The following is a 14552-nucleotide window of genomic DNA, read 5'->3' on the forward strand; positions in this document are numbered from 1 at the left end:
AAGAAAAGTGGCGAAGGAGAGGCTGCGCTCATTCTCCCCCCCCCCAGTCCGCCCCACCCCAACTCTCCTTAGCGCAGGGCCGGGGAGTGGAGGGGGGCACTCCCTTCTCCCCCCCCGCCCCAGCCGATGCCTACCTTATCCCCCCCTCCCCGTCCAGCTTTGGGGCCCAACCAGAGCCCGGGAAGGAGGGGAGGAGGGCGGAGGGAGGGGGCAGGGCGGGGCGGGGAGGGAGGGGACTCTCGCCGCCGCCGCCGCCGATTATGTCACATCGATCGGGCTCTGCAGCAGGAGCAGCAGGAGTCGGCGAGGCGGCGGCTGCGGGGCGAGCGGAGGGACGGGCGCGGCTCAGGTAGGAGGCAGGAGGGGCTGCCGCGGGGACCCCCTCCCCGGCCTCGGCAGGAGCCTCGGGGTTGGGGGAGAGGATGGGTCCCCTCGCTGGGAGGGCTGTCCCTCCTCCCGCCTTTGTCAGGATCTGGAGTGGGGGGGGGGTGCTCTTCTAAATTTGGGGTATAAAGGAGACCTGAGGGGTTCCTTAGTGGAACACGCACAACCCGCTTAGAAGAAATAGGCTGGTGCAGCCCACCCGCCCCCTCCCCGCCCTCGATCCGCATCTGTCTCTAGGAGAAGTTGCGGGGCGTGTGGTGGCGGCTGTGGGTCAGGGCTCAGGGCTGGCTGAGTGTGTGTCCGTGGGGCTAGGATCCAGGGGAGGGAATCGGGGAAGAAGGGGCCGAGAAGGGGAGACCCTCCGGGTGCAGGGGAAGGGACCCCTCTTGCGGGGAGGGTGCATGGGAATGTAAGGGCCAAGAGATGTGCTGGAGAAGATGGCGGGGGCGGGGGGGGGGAGAGGCAAAATCTCTAGGTGCAAGCCATCTTTAGCTCTTTCCTCTCAGAGGAAGATGTATGAGGGTCTTTTGGGGGCAGTAATAAGGGATGTGTGAGAGAAGAGGCGGGAGGGAGGCAGCCAGCAGGGCCCCTTGAGTGTGAGAATGTGCCAAGGATGGGGATGTGTCAGGGAAACAGATGTGTGCACCATTGTATGCCAGGATGAGGGCTTGCTTGAGGAAGGGGAGTATTCCAGGAGTGGAAGCCGAGGCAAGATTGTCTTCAGAATGAGTTGTGTGCGCTAGAAGGGTTGTGCCAAGACGGTGTGTGTGTGTGTGAGAGAGAGAGAGAGAGGGAGGGAGCTGGGTGTGTGGGTAGGGAGGAAGGATAGCAGAATGGTGTGTGATGATGAGTCTCTCCTGTGTACATCTGCGCTAAGGAGGCTGGAGCATGTGCCTGGATGTGGGGGAAAGAGCACGCTGTGGACCTCGGTGTGTGAGAAGGGGAAGCATTGTGTGCTGGCAAGGATGCTGTGGGAATCGCGGGCAGCTTGTGGGCGAAGATGTTGAATTATGGTTGGAGGGGGAGAGGGAGGGAGAGCATCGAAAGGGTGTGGCAGCTGGATCTGGGCCTAAAACAGAAGGCTCTACCATTCCTGTCCGCGGTGGAGGATGACCATTACGCAGTGTGAGAGGGTCTGCCTCAGGCGGCAGGTTTCGGGCAGCGGCCATTAAAGAGCAGCAAGTAGTTAATTATTTAATGTATCATATATATATTTAAGTTGTTGGTGGGAGGCAGGGTACCATTTGGACTGCTGCTTCAGGCAACACATCTTTTTCAATTATTTCTGCATCCATGGAAGGCAAGATGGGAGCTCTTTAAAACTACAGTTTGCATGTGTCTGAGAGGAGGCATCAGACGGGGGAAGTAGTTACTCGGAGCATCACTCTGTTTTGGAGGTGTTGTGCAAGGTTGTGCTATTCTGGAAGAATTTGTAAATAGCACTGGGAGGCAGGAATGAAATCATTGTGAGTAAGGACTGGAAGATGGTACTGGAAGATGGATACTGGTTGTGTGTGTGTACAGGTTGTGGGTTGCACATGCAGAGCTTGAAATGCGTGTGTGAGTTGGCTATATGTGAATAACAGAATTTTGCAGGTGAGAAGGAATGTTGATCGCATGGGGTATGTGTGTGTGAGGGGGGGCTGTGTTGTGTTGTGCAGAATAGGGAGGGGCAGTGGGGAGAGCTTGGGGTTTTGTGTATATGGTGTTGCTGCTGTGTCTCTCTCGGGGGGGGGGGCAGTGCTGGCGATGGACATGATCCTGAGGTCCACAATCTTTTGACAGTTTATATGTCTGTGAAAATCTGCTTTGCAGGCATGTGCAACAGAGTAATGTAACAACGTGTGTGTGTGTGAATGTGAATGATTGGTGGGTTTCTAGGTCTTCTCAAAGGGTTTGGTGTAAGTCCGTTGATGGATTCATGGCTACTGAAACATAATACTGGTGTGCATGTGATGAGTGCATTATGCAGACCTAAGTGTGCAGTCAGTTGTGTGTGGAGGAGAGACAGGTTGTGTGTAAAGGAGAAAAGGGTTGCATGTGCCTCTCATATTATGCTGTGCAGATATGGTGGGTGGTGGCATGTGCACAGCCCAGGCCTGCAGTGCTTGCATGGTGCCTTTGTGGAGGTGTTTCCTAGAAGTAAAGAATTTCCAGGATGTGTTCTTGTGCCAACCTGGCACCTACTAGATGTTTTGAACTGCAACTCCCATCAGCCCATAAACATCGGTGTGTGTGTGTGTGTGTGTGTGTGTGTGTGTGTGTGAGAGAGAGAGAGAGAGAGAGAGAGAAAATCTGCTGTGCTTTGCATGCACGGAGTGTTTGAGTGGGACCAACCGCTCTCCCAGGCTCAGCCCTAAAAGCTGAAGGGTGAGGCTGGCATCCTTCAGATGTGAGGACACCTGGAGCAATATCAAATGAAGAGAACACCTCACTGCCTGCATCTGCCTTACCCCCCCCAGCTGCCAGGTCAGAGGCTTCAAATGAGCCCAGACCCCTCTCTATTTAAAAGTGAAATGCTGCACACAAGAGAGAGTCGGGTGTTGGTGGTTTGCACAGGTCTGTGCCTGTGTGTGATGATTTGCTGCTAACTTCAGGCCGTATTTCCTGGGCTGGGTGGGGCTTGTTTTCCTATGCTTAGATCATAGCGGTTTTGCACACACACACACACACACACACGCCACAGGTTTGCTGAGATTGATGAAGTGTCTGTGGACCTGATGGCAGGTTGTGTGTGTGTGCATGGGCAAAAGCAAAGGCTCGGCTTGTATCTGGCTCCTTCTTCTGCACACCCCCAGCCATACGAGCCAGTGGCATAGCGTGGGGGGGTGCAGGGGGGGCTGGCCGCACCAGGTGCAACATCTGGGGGTTAGAGTTAGGGGGCGCAAATCCACAGGTTAGGGGGCGCAAATTACTTGCCTTGCCCCGGGTGCTGACAACCCACGCTACGCCACTGATACGAGCCAACTCCTAGGGGCCAAGGTCCTTTCCCCTCCCCAATAAAATATTTGAGGGGGCCAGCCTCCCCCCAAGTTGATGGGCATTGCTATTCAAATGGTGTGCTCATGCCTTGTCTTGTGGTCTGTTATGTGAGGCAGGGCTTACCTCCCCCCCAATACTTTATTCAAGGAGGCACCCCTGCCCCCAGTGTGGTATTGGAATCAAAGCAGAGCTATCAGCCCCAGAATCTGTTTTCAGAACCCATTAATTTGATGACAAACCAACAATTTAAAAACTGAGTGTTTTGAACATGTGCACCGAATCATTTACATTTATTTACAGAGGTAAATAAAAAAATTGCATTTAGGAGGTGCAACTGTCTAAGCAAGCTGTTGTTTAGGGAAGCAAGCACTGCTCACTCATTCAGAGAACAGGGTATTGCCAGTTCACCATCACCATCATCTTGGGGGGCGGGGGCGGCAAAACTACATCTGACCAATCCAAGCACACATCCTCTTCCTCTTGCCCCATCTAGGGGAGCAAAATCCCAAGAAGCCTTCACCAAGCTGAAGTCTTCCAGTTGCTTTGGACTACAAGTCTCATCCACCTGGGGGGCACCAGGTTGGCAAAGGCTGCTTCTGAGAGAGGAAGGCATCAAAGTTTCTCCCCTCTCAATTCGATCAACTTTTATATATAGCAAAAAAGCAGAGATCAGGAAGACTCCCCTCTCCCTCTTAAATCACCTTGAATTCTCCTTCGATTCCAATAAGGGGGAAATAATTTCTGAGCTTAAATGGGGATATGCCCTTGCCAGGGAGAAATATCTTACTGGGAAATGCAACCCAGAATATTCACAGCAGAAGTCTAATATTTTGGGCTGAACACCTGCTGACCAAGAAATCCTCTGAGCTGGAAAACAGCATTTGTGAACACTCCAATCCTTGGATTTCTACCAGACACAGCACAACTACAGCCAATTAAACACACACACACACACACACACACACACCGGACATAAATCCCTCCTGCAATCAAGTGAGTAGTTAGGAAAATGAATGAAAATCAATGGCATTTTCTGTCCTGAAAGATGAGGGCCCTGAGATTCCCCAAATGCTGGGCAGATCAGCATGAAAAGGCATTGTATCCTGGGAAGTTAAATAACCCCAAATCTCAGCTGGAACAAATCTGATTTTGATTTTATGGCAGTCAGAAGATGGGGAGGGAAAACATTTTGCCATCCAATCCCGCCCCCCCCCCGTCCCTTTTTGGCAGCTTGCAATATTGTTTTGCTGTCTGGCTGGCTCCTTATTAGGGAGAGAGGCTATTTAATTATCACTTTCACCAGCCTAATAACAAGAGGGAGTATTAACATTGAAGCACATAATTCCGGTATCTGGGTAATTGGTCTTGAATTTCTGTTAAGGAAAAAACACCCTTATTTACAATATCCTGGGCATCTATGTAGGTTAAGGCCCCAAACTCCATCTAACTCCCCAGTTTCCTTTCCTTTTCCTGGCTCCAAAGCCTGATGCTAAAGCAGCCCACCCAAGGAAAGGCCAGGAGTTCCTCACATCAAGGATCAATTCCTCTCCCCAGTTTAATAAATAACGCTGTCCTCCTCACAGCATGGCTGTGGTTTTCCACAGCACCCTCCATTCACTTCTATGGGACTTCTGCCGGAGAATATCCTCTGGGGGTGTGCACCCTACCTAGGTCAGGAGCTTGATTCCCAAGCTTTCCTTAATGATTAAAAAATCCCCCTTCCCGGAGCTATGGAAGATAACCCTGGATGCCCCCAGCCTCCCCCCCCCCCGCCGCCCTGACAAGGAGGTGATGGGTGGGTGGGGAGGGGGGAGAGGGGCAGCAGGTGGCAATTGATTTACGGGAGGAATCTGTCTGAGGCAGGAGCTGCGTGGTGGGGAGAGGGACGGATAGCGGCATGTTGCCCAGGCAACGAGGAATTATGGTCTGGCATGTTCCTCATCAATCCACCTTGTCAATAGAGCTGGTGGCAGGATAGAGAGGAATCCCAAGGCCGGCTCTGCCCAACTGCACGGATGCCCTCGGCCCTGACCCAAAACCCTCCCTGCTGTCTGATCTGCCCCCTCCTCCCCACAGGCTTGACAAATGCCCCACACTCTTCTCCTTCTTGCCACCCAGCTCTCTCACCTCTTCCATCCACATTAGAGCCCAACGGTCTCTCTTTCCTGCCTTTTCATGAAAAGCTCTTTGTTCCTGGGACTCTCTCTCTGTCTCTCTCCTGCTTTGTCCCCAGCCTTCTGCTTCTCAGTGCAGCAAGAGTGGAGACCGAGAGTGGAGACTTTAGGGCTTTGTTTGGGGTGGGGAGAGGGAAGGAGGAGGCTGGGGTTCTTGGCACCTGCAGCTACCTCAGGGCCTGGGGGTTTCATCCACAACTGCTGCTGCTGCCTGGCACAGCCGCTGTACCCTCAGTTCCCTTGCCCCACCCAGGGCTGCACCTGCACGTCCATCTCTGTAACCAGACCCATAGTGACTCACCTCCCTGCATCTCTTTTTCATCTTGCTGTATTTGCCTGCCTAGAGTCTCTCTCTGTGTGTCCTGCTGCCCCCACTCAGCACCTGCAGGAATAAACTCAGAGGATGGGATGGGGAAAGAGCTGGATTCTCAGTCTCTTCCCCCTCTGCTGTTCCTCAAAGTCCTTCTCTCATATTGTATATAAAAGAGATGTTTCCAAACAAGCCAATTTCTTCTGACTTTCCACCACAAGGCCTTGCTAGAGGAGTGTGGACTTTTGTTCCAGCTTCCAGAGGATGGAGGACCCCAGGGGTCTGGGTGCCCAGTCCTCTCTGTAGTGTCATGATGTGGGAAGGGCCCTTTCTCCTCAAAGGCTGGACCACTGACTTGCCAGCAAACCACAAGCAGACCGAAGGGGCTTCAGAGAAGATAGCTGGAAGCACAGAGCTGAAAACCCTGCCACCATGGTAAATAGCCAGTTGCTTGGTCACCTCTGGCAATTAAGTGCTGCAATAAAGGTGATGAAGTAAGGAAGCTTAGATCATTGAAAGAGAGCTGGCTAGGCTACTCACCAGCTGCAGGTGACTCATATAGTAGGGGCAAGGGGCTAGTAAAAATGTATGTGAGGCTCTTGTCTAATTTGTAAGGCCTTGAGAAAAAGCAAGGTTTCCACATCATACAGGACAAATCCAACCCATAGGCTACAATGCACTGGGAAGGTAACACTGAAATATAGAAGATCCACAGTCTTAGCAGCTTCCATTCATGCCAGTGAACTTTACACCCCATATTAATTAGCAGAGGTGTCTAGTGTTGGTGCCATCTGGAATTAATAACTGTTGAGACACCAACATGTTTTCGACTTGCTTCTAACCCTGAGCGAAAGCCATTCAACCAAATTATCCTGAGATTTCTTACTGAATGCAACATTTGCACACCACCCTCCACATCCTGCCTCTCCTCGTGGCAATCCCCAGTCCTCCAGAGGAGGTGGGGCAGAGACTAAGGGTTAGCTCAGGTTACTTGCTGTCCTACTCAAATATCAAATTTGCCCTTAGTAAAGCTGTTAAGTGCAGACTTTGGGGCCACAATCTGGGGCCTCACAGCCAAGTGCCTTGAAGAGAGCGCTAGCAAGCCTCACTGGGCATTGCCCACCATCTAAAATTTCTCCAGAAATGTCTCTGAACCTTGGTGGGGCTCCAAGGTTTCTGGGCCAATAAAAATGGCCAGTGGTTGGAGCCTGCCTTTGCTTTCCAGCATGTACCACCCAAAGGGTTACAAAAAGTAAGCAGGCAGGGGCAGAGACCCAGCTCTCTAAAGGGGGTTTTATAGGACAGCAATGGCAGCAGCAGGGAGGGAGTATTCAGGGCTGGGGAGGGGGAAGCTGAGCATGGGACTCTGGGTCCAGTGTTGGAAACTCAGATATATAATCTAATCGTCAAAGGGCACCTTAAGCATAGGGTACAGTCACCAGAATGGAATGTCTAGGTGCCTTTTTTGCAGTGGAATTTATTTTTATTACTGTATTAATTTCGTTTCTATACCGCTTTATATTTTAAAGGGAAAAAATCTCAAAGCGGTTCACAACACATTAAAACATCAAATAAAACAATCCATAATAAAACAAATTCAAGCTTCAAGGAAAGTATTTCAGATCCTTCCCTAAGTGACATTTTGCTTTCCCCCGTCATCAGCCTGGCACCCCAAGATCTCCAGGTGGCCTCAGTTGGCCCTGCGCCAATCACAAAATGCGCCTGGCGCCTGGCTGATTTCTAACACGGCACAGGAGGGCTGCCTCCAACCTCTTGGCACCTCTGTCACCTTCTCCTGCCTCCACAACTAGGAGTGTCAGTTGTGTTGCCCTTTGAAGCATCTTCCTGACTCGTAAGTTCCACCAAAATGAACGAAGGCAGTGCAATTGCATATGTGTGTGATGATGATGACAACACACCTTCCCTTGCTCTGAGGAGTGACAGGGTCTGGGTTTGGCAGAGACATCACACTCCCACTTTTCAGGTTTCTTTCTTTCTCTTGCTTGTTCATGGCAAATGGAGACTTTCTGAGCCATGCAAAAGGAGCGAAGGAAGGAGGCTGCAGTCTGAGAAGCTATTGCCTGCTTTTTGCTTTTGTTTCCTCTCTTGGCTTGGTTGGGCAAAAGTTCGTTGTTTTCAGCTTGCAATGGGTAACAGGGCTGCTGGTATTCCACGCACTATGTCACACTTGCTTCTTTGGGGTGGGTGTGGGTGTTGTTACATTGAAGGAGACAGGCTATTTCGGAGTCCCAGGGAGAGGGCACCTTGCAGGAGGTCTCCTTTGCTTGTCTACTGGATGTTAATTCACCTGGGGGAAGATCACCTGTCACAACCATTTAGGGTTGTTAATGAGTGTAATGAGTGAGATTGAATGCAAGTAGGCTGAGAGGAGCAAGTGTTTAACCTGAAAGGTTTTCTGGCTGGGTACATACCACACATGTTAAAACACACGGCTCCCCCTCTCCCAAGCAGAATCCTGTGAACTGTCGTTTACCTGGCACAGAACTGCAATTCCCAGCACCCTTAAACTACACTTAGACTCATAGAATTGTAGAATTGTAGAGCTGGAAGGGATCCCGAGCATAGCTGTCAACGTTTTCCTTTTTTAAAGGGAAATTCCCTTATTCCGAATAGGATTCCTCGCAGGAAAAGGGAAAAGTTGACAGCTATGATCCCGAGGGTCATCTAGTCCAATCCTTGCCATGCAGGAATCTCAACCAGATCATCCATGACAGATGGCCACCCAACCTCTGCATTAAAACCTCCAAGGAAGAAGAGTCCAACTCTTGTCACTGGAGTCCATTTCACTGTCAAATAGCTCTTCCTGATGTTTAGTCAGAATCTATTTTCTTGTAACTTGAAGCCATTGATTTGGGTCCTACCCTCCACGGCAGGAGAAATAACAACAGCAACAACAACAAGCTTGCTCCATCCTTCATGTGACAACCCTTTTGATATCTGAAGATGGCTATCATATTTCCGCTCATTCTCCTCTTTTACAGGCTAAATATACCCAGCTCCTTCAGCTGTTCTTCATAAGACTTGGTTTACTTTATCATTTCGGTCTCTCTCCTCTGCAAATGTTCCAGCTTGTCAATATCCTTCTTAAATTGTGATGCCCAGAACTGGACACAGTACCCCAAGTGTGGTCTTACGAGGGCAGAATAGAGCAGGGCTGTTATTTCCTTTGATCTGGATACTAGACTTGGGTTGATGCAGCCTAGAATAGCATTAGCTTTTTTTATTGCTGCATCACACTGTTGACTCATGTTCAGCTTGTGCTCTACTAAGACCCCTAGGTCTTTTTCACATTTACTACTGGCAAGCCAGGTGTCCCCCATCTTATATTTGTGCAGCTGGTTCTTGCCTAAGGATTCTTTCCCAGGATTCTTTGTGGGGAAATTGTATGCTTGAAACATGCTTAAAAAACTAAAGTGTGTACACAGCCTCTACCGTGTCACATGTTTCTTCCTTGCCACTCTGAGCAGCCCCTCCTACCTCGGTGGGCTCAGAGCCAAGATGCGGCTGGACTGGCAAGAGAGGAAGGCCTTTGCGGTTCCCTCTCTTTGGCTTTATGCTCTGTGAAACAGACTTGTTCTGGGGGCTCTTGCAGTCGTCCTGCAGCCTGAGCTGCCATCACTCCTCTGGAATCTGGGTCCCAAACAATCAGCGCCTTGTTGTGCACTTGCTGTGTGTTGTCAACAGGACGGCTCGGCTGCCCCCAAGTTTCCGCTGCCTCGCCCTCAGCCTGACCCATCCGCAGGGCATCATGGCTACAATCGGGGACTTGATTGAGGCCCCAAGCAGAGCTAGTGGGACCCATAGCATTGATGGATCATTGGGGGTGTGGTGAGCTGGGCAGGGGCAGCAGGAATGGTGGGGCACCAGCAAAGCAGGGCAACGGGGAGGTGGCGCAGGGAAGAAGCCTGCCTCTGCCTCTCCAGTTCTTCCAGCTGCATGAATCAGCCTGTTCCAAGAAGGAGGAGGCCCACATGAAATCCTCTTCCCAGCAATGGGAATGACCCAGCCCAAGACTCCTGCTGGGCTGCAGCCCAATGACACCAAGCCAGAATGTTTTGCAAATGAGTTGCAAAAGCACAGGCTGGATTTCTAGAAAAGTCTCATGTCTCTCTTTGGTCTTCAGGGTCAGAGTAATCATTTGGACACGTGAATCTGCCCTCAGCAATCCAAGCCAAACTGTTGCTCTTGTGCGTGTAACTGGTGTGTACATGTTCACCCATGTTCACCCATGTACACAGACCACACTTAAAAGTTTTAGTTTATTCCCACCTGTATGTGACCCAGTTCCCTACCTGTCAATGTGCCTTTGGACCAAGAGCATCCTAACGGCTCATGAATGCACTGGCCGGCATCATGAACAGGGCATAAAGGAGGAGGGCCATTTAACAGAGAGCTGCAATAATATTATTAATCATTTATATACCATACTTAACATACAAGTGCAAGAAAGCAAACCTTGAGGCTGCCTGAGGGGGCTTTAGGAAGGAGGAGGAGGGGCCCCTCCATCAGAGAAGGACTCTCAGCAGGGCCATACGTGGGTGGAAAACTCTGCCATTGTACATGTTCTGGTGATTTTCCAGCAATGGAGAAAGGGGGAAACAGTGTGTGTCAGGGACGGGTGTGGATATACCCATCTCCTCAATACACCCTTTGGAATTATGCCATTCTATGGGTGGCTCTGTAGATAATTCCCTCCCATTGGAGCAAAGAAGGAATAGATGACCCCTTTGCCTCTCCTCTGGCTGCAGGGACCTCTCCTTCCTCCCTCCATTAGTGACCTTTAGGACTGTGCTGTTGTTTAATTTTAAACTTGGAGCAATTTGTGGCTTCATTTTGCAGATGGAGAAGTGATGCTGGTAGATCCCTCTTGGTTTGTGGCGCCCCCTGCCCTGCCTATACCCACCAGGTACTCTCAGTACAGGACAGCACCATCTCGACATAAGGCTGCCTTGGGTCGATTTTCCATTCTGTGGGTTTTGGTATTATTTCAGCATTTGGGGGTCATAGAGAATCCATCCTATCCATATGACATGCATTGTGGGATCCTGGGAGGCACAGATCCAATGATGATAGATAGATAGATAGATAGATAGATAGATAGATAGATAGATGATAGATAGATAGTCTTCTTTACATCTGGTTATGGTTTGGAACTTATCCACAGACACATTTAACAATTGTGATGCGGCTGTATGAGAGCAGAAGATGCTGAAAGGGTTTCATAGGGTTCCTAAGCTGCTTTGAATACTCAAGGCCATTCAGACTAGCTTTCAGGGCACCTGGAGTCTATTCTTAGCCCCAGAAAGAGAATGGAGTGAAGGGAGCTGGAGAGAGGCTGGAAGGCCAAACACTCATAATTTCTGAGAAGTGTCTTGACAGGAATCCAGTAATTCCGGGGATGGTGGGAAGGGAAGTGGCCTTTGCGGGGGAAAGGGTGGCTTTCCCCCTTTTGTTTATAAAATGAGATTGCAAGATTTTAATTAGCATTCAGTCTGGACTTAGGGGTGGAGCATTTGCACTTGCTGCCCTGTTTTGCAGTCTCTGTGCTGCTCGGAGGCTCTGAAAACCTGCCTGCCCTTATTATCCCAACAGGTTCCTTGGACCCCTCCAAGCTGCAGAGGAAGCTGCAGGCACATTATTTTAAAGAAACACAGCAAACTGCAAAAAATATCTTCTCCAGATCTTTATGCAAAGTGTAGATGTTTCAGCATTTTGTAATCTCCCCCCCCAACAACAAATGGCTAGAATCAGTGTATTTATGCGCAGTGACCCAAAAGAGCCGTCTGCCATGGGGGTTCCTGCTCAGTCATGGATAAGAGGGTGGGTGAGCAGACGCAAAGAATGGTGGCAGGACTTAATCTCTTGCCTTAATAGTTGTGCGGAAGAGTTCTGTGAGTCTTTCCCCGCTCAGCTCTGAGTGCGAAACTGCAGCTGCCAAAATCCCTTCTTCTACATAAGGATTAAAGGTACATGATCCCTACCTGCCACTTTGCATCTCACCATCCTAAAGGAAAGGTGGGGAACCTCAGGCTCAGGGGTCCCAGGGGCCCCTCCAGGTGCTTTTGACCCAGCCTGGATGGAGACTGTGGGGTATGCGTGTGGGCACATGCGTGTGCACACTAACCTCTGACTTTTGCAGGGCTGCTGTGTAGTCTACTGTGCAAAGGTAAGAGTCACATTTGTTGCTCTGATCACATTTTCGCCAATGGCCGTGCCTACCACTTCATGCTGGCCTCTGGAAGGCTGCCTGCCAGGGAATGTGGCCCTTGAGCTTAAAGGTGCTTCCCTACCCCTGTCCTTCAGAGTACTTGGAGGTGGTGTCAAGATACACAGGGGTGGTGGAGCCCCCCCCATACCCCCCCAGCCCCTGAGAGGCAGGATGAGATTATTTTATTTATTTATTTTTTAAGTTCTACACCGCTTTGTATTTTTAATAAAAATCTCAAAGTGGTTTATAGCATATTAAATCAATAAATCAATAAAACATTAGCCGGGCGATGTTCCTCTAGCCTCATGAGGAGCCTCTTCAGTGGGGCTGGTGAGTGTGGGTCCAGCCCCCTAGGACAGGTGGAAAGGGCCTTGCAGGGAGCGGCCTCCACGCCTCAGAGCCGGGCCATGTTCCTCTGGCCTCAAATGTAATTATGTAATTATGCAAATGTAATCATCACTATCATAATCTGTGGGTTTCAGGGGTGGGCTTTTAATTTTTTTAGGCTTCCTGATGAGCCTGGAGGGTTGCTGATAGAACCTGAAGAAGGGCAATTCTCAGGGTGGAAATATAAGGAGAGAGAGAGAGGGGATTTAAGGGGCTTCCCCCCCCCCCAGTCTTGGAACTGCTCCTTTCCCCGATAAATATGTTTCCCCTCATCCCTCTCCCTTGTTGGGATTTGCATGTTTTCTTTTGCAAATGAGGACAAGGGAGGAGCAGAAATGGAGGTTGTTCACCCCTCAGCCTACCAGACCTTTCTTATCTCCCTGCACAGGGACCCCTGCCATGGCCAGATCTGCTGTGTTTTGCTGAGAGAGGCAGGGAGAAGAGAAATGAAACTGGGACTCTGATTTCTGGTTCTGGGAAAGGATTGGGGCTTAGTGGTTAGAGCAGAAGCCAATTCCCCTGGGTTGAATTCCCTGTGGACAGTTATGGATCCTGCCTCCTCCCCCTTCCCTGCCTCCCCCTCCTTTGTGTGTGTTTAGTAGGCAGAGTCCTTAAGGCTCATTAGCTTATCTTTGCCCATGGTTGCTATGGAGACCACAGAGTGGCACTGTCCTGTAGGGCAGCAGCGAGGGAGTGGAAGAGGCTGCTCTTTGCGCACAGGATGCCTGGCATGCGCCTCACCTGGGTAGTGCCTGCAAATCAACACCTGCCAAAAAATAAAGAGCAGGTGCTCGTGAGACAAACTACACCAACTGTCACCCCAAACTCCAAGGCTTCATGGTGACTGAACTGCGCACAATATGCAAACCACAGAGGGCGTGATTTGACAAGAGACCCAGGTCAGCACTAAGTACACCCACAATGCCCGTTTCTAAGGCTGCGCACGGCCGTGCACTAAAAGCACCCAAGTGCTGTAGCTTACCCACCACAGGGCTGCCATTCCTTGGCACCCTTAACAAACTACAGTTTCTAGAATTCTTTTTCAGGGGGTGGGGGTGGGCGGAGAAATATGTCTTAAATGTTTGGTATGTATGTAGCCTAAGAGCAGTACAGGTGATGGCTGTGGCATGAAGTAAGATAAGGTGGTCCCCTCTGGCAGCAGGTGTTGGGTACGTAAATGCAGGTCCAGCCTGCCAAAATTTTTCGCCTGTGCAAGAACATTGTGCAGCTGCTATTGGGATATATATTAGACAGATCACTTTTTGGGGGGGTTGCTTCCTCTGCCACCAGGCCTTTTAAACTGAGATCTTTTCCAGGCAGCACTGCAGAGGTTTGGCCTAGATGTCTCCCTTCCAACTGTACAATTCTGTGATTCTATTCACTCCCCCCAAGAGTTACAGTTTATTACTTGGACCCCTTAAATCTGTAACTGCCCCACAGGCATGAAGTTCCACCAGCCCCTTTAAAACAGATTAAGGTGCCGCAAGACCCTATTGTTGCCAGTGTAGATCAGTGTCATTCATTGGCAGTGCTCCCTGCCCCCCAAATCAGAATAATAAAAAGGGAAGATCTGTTCTTTCCTGTTGCTATCTTTTAACTACATCAGGCATGTCCAAAATCCGTTTCGGGGGCCTAATCCGGTTGATTTAATCCGGCCCTCGACAACTTTGGTTTAAAATTGTAAAAAAAGCTCAAAAACTTTGGTTGGCCCTCACGCATGATCACTTCATCAAATCTGGCCCTCTTTGAAAAAAGTTTGGGCACCCCTGAACTACACGGAGGAGAGGTAGTGAGACTGGTGACCTCCATTAACAAGTGTATTTCAATTCATTAGCTATGGAGTGCCAAGGAGCAATTTCTAGCAGAAAGTGTCAATCCACAGTATGTTCAGTGTTGGTGTTTCTAGTGCATATATCCCTAGCATATATGTAAATAGCTCGTCATTTATTCATGCAGGAAGAGATACAAATTTGCTGTTGTGGTTGTTATTACTTTATCATAGGTTGTATTCAGTGTATCACTGTCAGGTGTGGGGAACCTTTGGCCCATCTGAAGTTGCTGAACTACGACTCCCATTGTCCCTGGC

The 14552-nt window shown here is 50.0% G+C and overlaps 1 protein-coding gene across 15 annotated transcripts in view; it reads left to right on the top strand.

The window, feature by feature from the left end:
* Positions 1-250: 250 nt before the first annotated feature.
* Positions 251-14552, top strand: part of L1CAM (L1 cell adhesion molecule) — a 102041-nt gene continuing 87739 nt past the window's right edge. For all 15 annotated transcript variants that reach the window (XM_083482760.1, XM_083482768.1, XM_083482769.1 and 12 more), the window contains exon 1: positions 251-349. In XM_083482760.1, the coding sequence (XP_083338886.1) occupies positions 261-349 (89 nt within the window). In that variant the 5' untranslated portion in view covers positions 251-260. The remainder of the gene's footprint in view (positions 350-14552) is intronic.

Source organism: Podarcis liolepis, assembly GCF_965112155.1.
Source record: "Podarcis liolepis genome assembly, chromosome: 17".
NCBI lineage: Eukaryota > Metazoa > Chordata > Lepidosauria > Squamata > Lacertidae > Podarcis > Podarcis liolepis.